This window comes from Blennius ocellaris (genome assembly GCF_963422515.1).
Source record: "Blennius ocellaris genome assembly, chromosome: 3".
In the NCBI taxonomy this organism is placed as follows: domain Eukaryota; kingdom Metazoa; phylum Chordata; class Actinopteri; order Blenniiformes; family Blenniidae; genus Blennius; species Blennius ocellaris.
The window spans coordinates 23,033,631-23,046,293 of NC_137652.1; the positions used below are offsets into that span (position 1 = coordinate 23,033,631).

At 42.3% G+C, this 12,663-nt stretch overlaps 1 protein-coding gene across 2 annotated transcripts; it reads right to left on the reverse strand.

Annotated features, from left to right (window-relative positions):
- Window positions 1–8,794: 8,794 nt before the first annotated feature.
- On the reverse strand, window positions 8,795–11,421 carry stn1 (STN1 subunit of CST complex). 2 transcript variants are annotated; one of them, XM_080520879.1, is made up of 8 exons: window positions 11,222–11,421; window positions 10,500–10,595; window positions 10,178–10,420; window positions 9,978–10,089; window positions 9,553–9,691; window positions 9,250–9,417; window positions 9,105–9,177; window positions 8,795–8,997 (listed from the first exon to the last, which is right to left on the reverse strand). In XM_080520879.1, exons 1-8 carry the CDS (start codon window positions 11,352–11,354, stop codon window positions 8,840–8,842), a joined length of 1,122 nt encoding a protein of 373 aa, XP_080377005.1. In that variant the 5' UTR covers window positions 11,355–11,421; the 3' UTR covers window positions 8,795–8,839. The 2 variants fall into 2 exon arrangements, 1 of the variants encoding a protein (XP_080377005.1); XR_013937227.1 differs by having other exon boundaries at window positions 8,933–8,997; window positions 9,542–9,691.
- Window positions 11,422–12,663: the final 1,242 nt, after the last annotated feature.

A 12,663-nucleotide genomic window follows, 5' to 3' on the forward strand; every position in this document is an offset into this window, starting at 1 on the left:
AAACACCACCAAAGAAAACCTTTTATAGTTACTGATTAAAATTTTCATGGATTGTAATGTTGTAGCATTAGCATTAGCTGAACTTAATTTTCGTTCAGCTGACTTCACATCAGTTAGTGAGAGGAAGATGTTCTATAATCTGGATGAAAGCTCTTCTTGAAATAAACACATTTAACAACATTATAATCGACACAACAGCTGAGATAAGCTACCAACATGCAGACAGACAAAAGCAGCTCTTACAAAGGAAAGCTAACTGATATTTGGGCATGCTAAGGCTAATCACAGCAATTGTGGAAACAGGATAAAGCTAATAGCACCTACAGTGGAACAACTCTGTTGTTTCTGTTAGGAGTTTGTTGAGTATTATGCAAAGAGGCTCTTCTACATCTTTGTAATCTTTACACTTGGTAGCGTCAACTTGAAGTCCAGATTATGGCCCGCGGGCCTCATGTTGGACTGCTCCTGCTAACGCGCGGAGAATGTGGAGTTGTTATTTAAAGGTTATCTTGCTCTCAGTTCACTGGTCCGGCCCTTTTTGAGTGTAAATTTAACTGTATGTGGCCTGTGAAGCGAACCAGTCTGACCCCTCTGATGGAGATCAAACCACAAAACATCCAAAACCTCAGAGGCTGGCGGAAAAAAAAACACCACCAACAACCACCTACGGCCGGACCAGCACCCAAAAATATCAGCCCGCCACTGAAGGGCTGGCCCGCCTCGAAATAAACTCACATCTGCTGCTGCTGCTGCCTCTCAGGATGAAGTATCTCTAATTGAACCTCCATTTTTCACCTCCTGGCTGTGTTTTCCTCACCTTTTAACTAAACTGAAATAATTTGACATGAGCTGGAGTACGTTGGTTCGCGAAGGCTCAGAAAGGCTCAGAAAAAAAGAGGAAGGAAGGACTCAGAGAAATGTCAGCTAATGAAATAATCCCAAGGAGAAAAATGATCCGTTTTCACAGATTATCTGGGACTCATTCTGAACTCTGTCAGGGCTAAAGACACAACCTTGAGACGGCTGCAGGGCTTCGCAGCGTGCCCAGACTGATGGAACATTCCTGAATCGGGCTGAAATGTGGGCGAGGTGACCAGGCTCGAACCTTCACATCGTCTCTCTGTTTCGTGTTTTCACGTGTGGAAACAGGAAGATTTGAAAATTAAGTAAAGTCATGAGAAAACTCGGAAGAGGAATCACTCTGAGAAGATTGCAAAGTTGCATTGTTTGCCTTTGAACTCATCAAAACCCATCGCAGCCCCTCCCCTACTCACACTATGGAGACGTGTTTTACCCAGAATGCATTAGGATTCATTAGTGCTGACCAAATTGTTAATTAGCATCCTTTAAGTTCACCGTGTTCTCGATCAATACCTGCAGTTTGACTAAGACTACCCGGAATCTTTAAATCCTTGTACTTCTCTTCAAAGAACTAGAAAAGTTCCTGTGCCCATTGTTGCTTGAAGTCTATCAGATTTCCGCCAATAAGGCTAGTTATAAAGAAGAACAAAAAACAATGAATGGAAATAGAGTACACGTCCGATGCAGAAGAGAAAAGTGAAAGTGAAAAGAAAAGTCCACTTCCTGGTTTCATTGATTGAGAAAACAGTGAAAAAAGAGGACTCTTCAAAGACACAGATCAGAACATCAGAAATACTCAGGTACTCCACGCTCAATGAGGATAGTTTTTAAAATGAGGACGTTGGAATACAACGACAAGCAGTCATTCGATCAGAGACTTTCAGCTCTGCGAGCCACACCCACAAAATTTCTCAAACTTTGCAAAGAACCCCACAACTGTTTTTACAGGTAAAAAAAAAAAAAATTACCAAAGAACAACATCTGGAACTTGATATTAGTGGTTGGAACATTCATTGAAGTTGTTTTGATGGTCCCTGGTACTTCTAGAAAAAATAAAGGAAAATAAAATGGAAGTGAATCATCACCATGGCAACGGGTGCCAGAACATAAATTAGCCTGACTGAAGTTCCTTAACAGGTCCTTCCTCCATCCCACCCAGCAACGAGCCTCAGTGACCTCGCTTTGAGGGATGACTGGGGGGGATTTTAAATGAATAAAAAGAAAAGTACAAAGAGGCAGAACCACTATCAAATATTGGCTAGCTGAATGAGGGGAGTTACGTTTAAAAAAAAAAACCTGGTATTTATTGGAAAATTAAAGTGTCTTGAATATTGGCATTCAAGCAAAGTTTTTATATGAAAGTACCCACTCAATGAAAAAACTCTGATTTTTATTGGGAGTGATTTTTTTAAAGCATTTTTGATTTGTGACACGTTCTTTATCAGACGTGTCTGAAACATCCTTCAGAAGAACAAAAAAGACAGACAAGAAGGAAAACAAGGATTAAAGAAGATTAAAAAAAGAGGCTTGAGGGGCTTGGATGTCCCAGATAGTAAGAAAAGACGTTTGTTATTCCCACCAAGAGAAAAGTCTGGTTCCCGCTCGGATTCAAAGACAGAAAACAAGAGTTCTCCAGACTGAACAAATTGGACGTCTGATTGTTTCATCATGTTCTTCTCCAATATTAAAGTCACAGTAACTTCCTCTGACATGCAGGGGATGAAATGAGGATAAAAAGTATAGAAATGGTCCGAAAAACTCACAGTTTTGGTGGGAACTCCACTCCATGTGTCACCGTGATGAAGAGAAAGAGGAAAGAGAGCGAAGCCACCGAAGGCAGGGAACCGCCTAGACGACTAAATTTAAAGTCTCCCATAAAACAGACGTTGCGCACAGTTTCAGACCATCAAAGCCCAAATGAGCCAACTACAAACAGTCAGGTTCGGAAAAATCCTCGGCTTGAGAGTCACGTCTTTCCACAAGAAGCCGCGGTGGGGCCAAAAATACCCACAAGTCTAGTTTGACCACAAACTGGCAGCGAAACAATAATGAAAGCTGCAAAAACGAAGTGCTAAGTGAGCTAACAGGAGGGAAACAAACTGAAGAGACAATGAAACGGGGATTATTAGAACTGGATTACAGTTACCAACGCTACACTATATCTGTAGTTGAGTTACTGTAATTCAAAGATCCCTCGTAACGTCAGTCAGTGGGAGGAAGATGCTCTATTATCTAGAAGTTAACGCTTCTTGGACAATGTATGAACCATTGACAACACGAAGAAGCAGCAGCAAAACAGCGGGAGATAAACTACCGACACGCTCTTCGAAAGGGAAGCTAACTGCTATTTAAGCACCCAAATGCTAACCGCAGCTACAGTACATGCAGGCTAATGCTAATGTTCAACTGACATGAACTCCCAACATGCAGACAGACAGGATAATGCTAATGCTAATGATATATTTTGTGTTACTGCTGTGAGTTAATACAGGAGTAATGCGGCTCCGCCTCCAGTAAACAGGAGTTCAGCGCATTGGGAACAGTTCTTCACAGGAAACGACAGGTTTAAAGAATACTTACGCTGAAGCCGTGCAATAACACTGAAAAGTCACATTACACTTACTCAATACTGAACTTCAAATTTGCTCCTGGTCGGTCATTACTCATTGAAAAGTTTTATAATATGACCCCTTTAAAAAAAAAAAAATTTTAAACTCAAAAGGCACAAACCTCCCCAAGTTCCAGATAAGCTTCTAAACAGAGCTCGTGGTGAGACAATTAAAGGGCGATAGTATCATTTTTAAACCAAGAAAGAAAAGAAGTCATTTAGATTGAGGTGAAAAATGAAGACAGATGAATGAAATGACAGTTTCATCTGCTGGTGACGTCCATGAGATACGATGCAAAAACTGCTTGAACGAGCGGCTGTGTTCAGACCATCTGCTGAAGACGGACGTATAGAGAAAGGTTTCAAGTGTTTGGAAAGCAGTTTTCTTGACATGTACAAATATGAGCTTGAATCATGTTGAAACACTTTGATTTATGTTGATTTATGATTCTAAAGTTAAACTACTAAACGTCTCTTTCTTGGTTTGAGTGTCCCAAGTGGTAAAAAAAAAAAACCTGTGTGATCAGACTCAATATTTATTTATTTTATCGCTAAATAAATGTATTTTGGAGATGCTCGCCTGAAGCTGTTCAAAGAAGTTTAAACCTTACAAATAAAATGTTTTTCTGTGGACAATGATTCATAAAATTCCAAACAGTAACTTAAATACCCAACTCTATCAAAAGCTGTTCGAATATCTTTATGAACATAGATCATAAATAACAACATGCATAACTTTAATTTGTCCCGCATCAATCTTAATCAACATAAAGTCTATAAACTTAATTTGTACTATTGGTGTTTGCAGAATGCTTTTTTTAATTACATGATTCAATTTCCATGAGTTACTGCCTCTGACGGCCCATATTCAAATTAAATGAAGATTATTTTCTTGCTGTGATGATGTTTCCTATTTCCTATTTCTTTCAGTGACTTTGACGAGACAATATATTTACTTTTAAGAACAGCTGAAGTAATATATATGTTGCTGTACTTTAGTTCTGTCTCTTGACAACAAACTACAACACCCACTATATGCAGACTATCCCTCCACATTTGTTGGATTCAAGCGACTTATACACTAGGATAAACTATCTGGATTATATTTTAGTTCAAATCTGACTGTGACGCCCACTATCTTCTTATTGTCCCAACAATGGCTTCATGAACCTGAAATATCTTGCCATGCTTTTCCTGATTTGGATCAATTTTTTCTGTTCTCTTTAATCAAGTGAATAGTCATATTAAGAGTAAATAGAGACTACTTCATTCATCATATATATTATAGTGACCATAACAACTTATATTCTCTAATTTGCTGGAACAACGACTTGATTAACCCAAAGTGTTTACGCTGTTTTGAATGGAAAGAAACTCTGACGCTCACTGTGGTCTCATTTGTCCAAGAAATGACTTCACGGACCTGAAGTGTTGATTAGACATAAATACAGATTATTTAATTTATTACATTGACTGTGACACCCACTATTGTCTGATTTGTCTAAACAATATCCCTATCGATTCTAAACATGTTTATAAATGGTGTGATTTTGCATTTACATAAATAGGTCCCAAAAAAAATTGGGATTATTTTCAGGACCCAATCAGACTGCGACACCCTAGATAGTCTAATTTGCCTTAATGACTTGATGAACCCAATGTATTTACACTGTTTCTCTGATCTATAACATTTTTTTTACTGTTCTGTGGATAATAGTAAAACTTAATACACATATATTTAGCCTCACATATCAAAATCACACAAATCTGACGATACGGCGTTGCCGACTGCAGTGATTTTACAAAGAATTTCCAAAAGACCAAAAGATGTTATGTAAAGACCCAGTTGTGTATATTTCTCTTTTTTTATTAAATGGGTGCTGGGTGCTGGGTGCTGGGTGCTGGGTGCCCCCCCCCCCCCCCCACACACACACACACACACACACACACAGGGGCACCCACAAGATTAGTACCTACATTGCAAAGAATGGGTTTGCCCAAATATGATATAAACATTGCATTTGAGAAGAAAATGACTTAAAATGTGTGAGTCGATCTGCCCATGCAGCAAGTAAGTTGTTCTTTATAAGAAATCTTGAAATTAGATTTCTAAATCAAAGACTAAAAGACAATACTGTAAAAATCAAGGACGTAAAATGATTCAATAACTTTTGAAACAAGCAAACTTCATCTCTTAAACTACGATTTTGAATCTTGGCAAATGCCAAATAATTAGCAGTGTATTAATGACATGTAAACCGAGGGTCACGTTTATGACGAATTTGTTGAATTTTTGAGGAAACTTGATAAACACAGTGGAGGAAAATCTAGATTATGTTCGATATCAAATCGGACTGTGACGTCCCACCAATGACTTCATGAACCTCAAGTGTCTTAAGCTGTTTTTTATTATTTATTTTTTTCTCCCCCTGATTTGTATCTGCAATCCTTGGCTGCACGTTGCGGGGCTAAACGGTGCGTTTAGGTGTCACGCAGAGCGCGCGACCCAACAGGCCGGAGACATACCGGAACGGGACCGGCGTGCGCGCGCGCGCGCGTGTGTGTGTGTGTCATGGTTTAAAAAAAAAAAAAAAAAAAAAAAACTCACGTAGTGCTTGGACGGATTGCGCCTCTTCTCCACGTCCACGACTTTGACGTCCAACACTGTCCGGAACTGCATCTTGACCCTGCAAAGGCTCTGCATGGAGACGCGGCGCGCGGACGCTGCGCGCGGCAGGCGGGCCGGTGGCTCAGGGAGGCGGGTGAGAGGGAAGGGGGTAGGTGGGGAGGGGGAGGGGGAGGGGGGGTTGGGGGGGACGACAATCACCGCGGAGGGACCACCGCAACCATCGTTGCTGTGTCACCGGGCAAAAACCAGAGCCCGATGCGGAAGCTCTGACGCGACCAGCATCGATCCGATCGGAAACTTGCCGATAGTCCCGCGCGCGTGTGACGAGCCGCACCACGCCGCGCGCGCGCACGGCGGGAGTATGATAGTGATAATAAGGCTCCGGGGTCTGCAGGATAGAGGCGAGAGGAGAAAGTGGAGCGCCTGTCTTTTGTCGTCTGAGGAGATCCTGGAGATTCTTCCAGGTGGCGGGGGAGGCAGAGGAGATCCGAGCAGCGCAGGGATTTTTTTTTTTTTTTAGGGGGGGGGGGGCAGTGGGATGGGCTTCAATCACGTCCTCAGGGCTCCTCAGAATAAATCTCTCACGACCTTAAAAAAAAAAAAAGAGTAAAAATCCACAGTAGCCTCTGGGATGGAGATCATTCATTCATTCCCCCCCTCCAACTTTTCCTCCCCCAGCTTTAAAAGGTAGAAACACATGAGAGGAAGGAGGGAGGGAGACAGAGGGGGGGCATGTGGCCGGTTTGGAAACATCTCGGGGGGAAAAAAAAGAGGAGGATGATGATGAAGAAGGAGGATCCTGCTCGGCGGCGACGGAGGGAAAGGCAGCGTGGTGAGAAGAACTGTCGTGTCTCAGCTTTTTTCCGGCCCGGAGACACAACGGAGGCAGCTGTGGATACAGATGTTCGAGAAGCGACCAATCAGAGCCGAGCTGCTCTGCATGAGAGGGCCAATTAACGGCCAAACACTGCCCCCCTGCGCACGCTCACCGACACACACACACATGCATCATGATTTGTGTGTGCGTGTGTGTGTGTGTGTGTGTGTGTGTGTGTGTGTGTGTGTGTGTGTGTGTGTGTGTGTGTGTGTGTCTTGGGGTAATGAGATTTATGAAAGTTTGTGTGGATTTGTGCACCACTGCCTCTAAAACCAATGGAGGCCACCATGCAGGGCACTCAAACCATCTCTTAGGACCAGTGATATGACAACTGTTTTCAATGAACGCGTTACTATTTCCAAGCAAGTAATCAGATTAAAGTTACTTATGCAGATCACTGTGTGTTACTATTGTAGAGTCCCACAGGACGTAGGGAAGGAAGATGAGTTTCTTGTCTGTAAAACCGCTTTATTAGTGAACATTACGAGGCCGCCACTTCATTCTCCTCCACACACGCGCACACACACACACACACACACACACTAATGCTTATGCACAGGCATGCAGTCTCTGCACGCTCACTTGACCCGCCCCCTTGTCCACTCTCTGCCAATCACAGGCCAACTCGCTCGAACTGTGCGTTCAGGTGACACAAAAGAACCAGAACCAACACAACATCATCAATAAGTCTTCACACAACAACATTAACACAACTGCAGGGATGTTGCACTATTTTTGGTAATTTCACTGAGTAAAAAGGAAGCCCCTCCATTTTTCAATCAATCGGTGAAAGACTTTATTTGTTCCAGGGGGGGACAATTCAAAGGTAGCTTTGGGCAGGCAGTGTAAATAAATAGATAAATAAACAGGGCAACAACGAACAACAACTCCATCACCATGTAAATAAATACAAATAATAGTAAAAATTTGGATAATTAAAAACCATGAGTCAGATATAATTACAACAAAGAATGAAGGGCAAAGGTTAAATATGTATAAACATGGTGCGGAGGCAGTAATCAGCAGAGTTTTTAGCAAAACCGGTTGTCATTTTTATTTTGAGACCATGGGAGATGTTGTCAGCAGATTCTAAAAGTAACTTGGACTCTGACTTAGTTACATTTAAAAATAAGTAATCGGTAAAGTAACTAAGATACTATTTTAAATGAGTCATTCATAATCAGTAATCATTGCTTTTTCAAGGTAACTGTGGCAACGCTGTCGGGAACAAATGGAGGTTCAGTGTCTTGCTCAAAGTTTTAAGCTGAAAAAGAACCCAGAGATCTTTTACAAGCGTGATCTGGCCAAGAGGTCCACAGCGCACATCACAGTATCTGATTTAAAACATTTCAAACTGATTTCACACAAAAAAACAGTATATAGAAGTTAAAACGATAAAGTGCAGATTAAAATAGACAAAATTAAAAATATAAAATGCAGATTTTTTTTGGTCATTTGTTTTGGAGAACTGCTTTTTCCTCAACATTACACAACTGTTTGTTTTTTTATATCAATATTGTGCTGTGTATTAATTTTTACATTTGTTATGAAGTCATTTGCTCTCACTGCTTTCAGTCTCTTCCAGTCATTTTCTGTCTCTTTGTTATATTGCTTTTTTATTTTTATTGTATTTTTTTTTAAGTCCTATTTTTTTTACTTCTTTGTTGATGTTGTGTTCCCGCGCGTGTTTCAATAACCAGCAGAGACTTTTCGGGAGTTTTACTCATTTTATATGAAATACTTGACTTTCTTTAATAATATTAATGTGACTGATTACAAAAATGTTTTCACTATAAAAACAGAAATTTTTTTTTGATAACAGCTGTACACAAACATTCATACAGGATATTGGGGACGTGTGGAGCTAAACTGCGATGTAATGATCGTCGCTGGGGCTGATGATGTCACTGCTGCACTCCAGCGAGGAGAGGACGAGCTCCAGGGCGGCTCGGCTCACGTTCAGACTGAACCGCTGACGCACCGCAGACAGGATGTGCAGGACGTGACAGCCCTTCTCTGCATCTACACACACACACACACACACACACACACAAACACACTTTTATGATGCAGTAAAAAGTTCCACCTGAGTCTTTGTGAACGTGTGATTGAGAGGAACTTTCACTCACACTTCTCTCGTTTGGAATCCTCCCTGATGACGTCCTGCACGGCCATCTGAAGATCTTTGTCCTGAGACGTCACCTGGAGACGAGCGGCAGGGTCAGAGAAAACGATAACCGAGCTGCTGCGGCTGGTACGGAGGCGGGTTCCTACCAGATAGACCTCGTCCTGGGACTTGACCCTGCAGTACACGAAGCCGTCGTCCTGAAGAGCCTGCAGCGCCTCTTTGAGGAGCTGGCGGAGCTGTTGGCCTGCGGACGGGCCTGCGGACGGGCCGGCGGACGGGCCGGCGGACGGGCCGGCGGACGGGCCTGCGGCTTCCTGAAGAACATCAGAGGAGCAGAAAGTAACCACAACGTTTCTATAACGGCTGACTTATTGCAGGAAACTTTTGAGTCTGAGCTCCAAATGACATCCAGATGTTTGACGTTTGACTTCATGGTACCTGTACGTTACCTGGTCTGTAACGGTGCTCGGAGGCTCAGCAGAGATCAGTGGCTGCAGGATGTCCTGGACATCGTGTGGTCTGAACTTGGACACCGACTTCTGCTCCAGGAAGCCCTTTATCAGCTTCTTGGCTCTGTGCACCAAGTCGCTGAGATGCGAGAAAAAAAAAAAAAAAAAGACACACCGTTAAATGTATTTTCTGAAAATGAGACAACACTTTTATCAGACTTTTATTTCACGGTAACTACTCTTCAAAAATACTCAAACATTACTGGACCGTAGATCGTGTTCTGTAACTTCCATAGTACTTCCTACAAACTTCATGACCTCATATGAATATATTCCTCCTTGTTCAACCAGAGGTAACGGAGTACTAGTACTGGACTGAATGTTATATTAGTCGTCACGGCGCGAACGTATTAGCATGTCTGTACCCCACTTCGTCAGGCTGCAGCTGCAGACGTTTGTCGTAAAACTCCCTGTAGAGCTGTGGACGCTCCATCATCCAGGAGATCTGCTCCGACATCACTGGATCGTTCACTTTGTCTGGGAATGCGTACAGATTAGAAAAACCACCTGCAGCTGTTGGGAGAAGGAAGCCAACTGCCATCCGAGCACACTTATGCTTACTCACAGTAGGTGGAGGCCATGATTTCTCGCTGCTGCCTGGACGTCTTCACGCTCCCTCGGACACGAACCAGATCTCCAATCTCCAGGCGGTGGCTCTCCTGCTCCGCTCGTCTGAGCTCCTTCAGCTCCTTCAGGAGGTTGAAGCCCCCCGGAGCCTCTGCAGACTGACCCATACCGGGGGGCTCCTGGATTTTTCGCTCCTCACTCTTCCAGCAGAGGCAGTTGATCACAGCCGTTCCGTCGTCCACTGTGAACAGATGACACACTCGACTCGTTGGCACAGCGCACACAGCCTGTGGCTGGAGGATGAGCGTCAGGATACACACCACCGTAGCAAATGAAGTCATCTCGCTCTCTCTTATAGACCACCGTTCCCAGGATGTCCACTTTGTACAGCGGGTGCAGGTTGTAGAAGTAAATTCCTTCAAAACACAGTGGAACACAGTGAGGCTGATGCTAATAGAGCTACTGCCAGCATAGTACTAACTTAAGGATAACATTGACAAAGATAACACTAACTGATTTAAAACTAACAACAACCTCAGCTAACAGATGTAATGCTGATAAGGCTAATGCTAACACATTGGACTCACAAATCTAACAGTAACAAGGCGAATGCTGGCAAAGCTAATGTAAGACATTGGATAAAAAATCGAGTGCTAACAAATTGAACAAACAAACCCAACAATAACTAAGCTAATACAAAGCTTTTATTAAATGTTACTTGTTAAAGCTGTTTTCCAAGTGTGCAGTTTTTCTTATACCAAACAATGTGCAATTTACTTCACTACTTTTAAGATAAACAAGGAGTCAAATTAATCTCATTAGTATGTATGTATGTCAGTATGTAACACAGGAGTAATATATAGTCTAAGTAATTTCTCCACAATTATACATGACAACACTAACAAATTCTTATCACATTAGTTACTTTACTGCTATTGCCTGTGGTTGAAGTAGTTTCTGGGGAGAGCAGTTAGTGTGCGCGTGCACGCGCAGCTCTCACCTGGTACCTGGGCTATTGTGCGCGTGCACGTGCGGCCCTCACCTGGTATCTGAGTGGACTCCGCCATCTGCAGGACATCCCGTACATAAAGCCGAACGAAGACGGTGAATAGCGGGTCCAGTCCCCACAGGATGGACGGAGGCTCCTCTGCTGGATTCACCGCATGAGTCTGCATCTCATTATTTACACCGTCAGTTAGTTTATTTTTCTCTTTGCCACTTTCTATCCGCTCAGTTCTCGAACCGCTCCGCAAGCTAGCAGCTCCCACCAAAACAGCGATCACGTGACCACCGCATTTAACTTTTTATATTAAGAATTGCTTTTTAAAATGTTTTGCATGTTTGATGTAAATAATCGTATGGAAAATAAAGACATTTTTATATAGTTTTTTAAAATATGTAAAAATAGATATGCCTGTTTGTTTCAATCTCTCCCACATGTCCGGGTCTCGCAATGACTCGTGGGATGTGTAGTTCGAGGTCCACAAAGACAGACGTCGAAGCCTCAGCTTCGCCGCCATATTGGATGGGTCCCGCGTCTCCTCCAGTGCATTCACTTCAATGGAGAAAGAAGGTTCTTGCACACAAAGGATTAAAAGAAATGTGGACGTGTACTTAAGTATACACTTATTCTTACCCCTTTATACTACTACTATTATTACATCACATGAACAATTCATCACTATTCAATCTATTACATTAATAAATCAATTTCCATGTTGTACTACATATGTAAATAACAGTATATGTACATGATTTGTACACACACACTTTATCGGCATCTACCTTTATTTACACAAATTTCTTTATGGACATATTTAGTGGCCCTAATACTCTTCCTTAATCACCTGTTTTCTCTTGCACTTCCTTTTTTATGATTTCCACCTGTTGCATCATGCTTGGAAATGAGATATAACAATTTTATTGCATGCTGTAAACTGCGGTTTTTATCTGATGATCCCATTACCATAAACATCCTGAATCATTTGACCTAAATAGCTAAGATAACCAGTATATTTTCACTATCTGATAAAATATTCTACTTTGAAAAGCTTAATTTTACATATAAAAACAGAAATAATTCTGGATCATAACCTAATGTCTCCTATCGGTCACAATCCAAACCAGGTGATCGTTGGTTGTAAATTCCGTGAGTTATATTATGTTACTTATGTTACGTTACTTCCTTCTTCTCCAGTATGTCCACACACTGGAGAAGAAGTGCGTCCTCATCCAATATGGCAGCCTTTGGCTGCTACGTCAGTGAGGAGTCCACAAAGCGCGCTAAATTGTGTCCAATTCGGACAGTTTTACTCGCATAATCGTGCAGCGCAGATCGAACTGGTTATTTTTGTGGGAGAAAAAGTGACAAGTGACAGACTGCGGCCGCCGTTCGTCTGTTTTATTTCGCAGCGGATCTTAAAACTGTCACCACCACGAGGAGAGAAAGAACGGCGGTCACGCGCGCGTCGCGAACGCGCGGTG

Coding starts and splice junctions, on each gene's coding strand:
- stn1 (XM_080520879.1), bottom strand. CDS start 11,354: ATGCAGACTCATGCGGTGAATCCAGCAGAGGAGCCTCCGTCCATCCTG. Junction 10,421..10,499: donor TGACTTCATTTGCTACGGTG/GTGTGTATCCTG, acceptor ATCTGTTCACAG/TGGACGACGGAACGGCTGTG. Junction 9,418..9,552: donor CGAGCACCGTTACAGACCAG/GTAACGTACAGG, acceptor GATGTTCTTCAG/GAAGCCGCAGGCCCGTCCGC.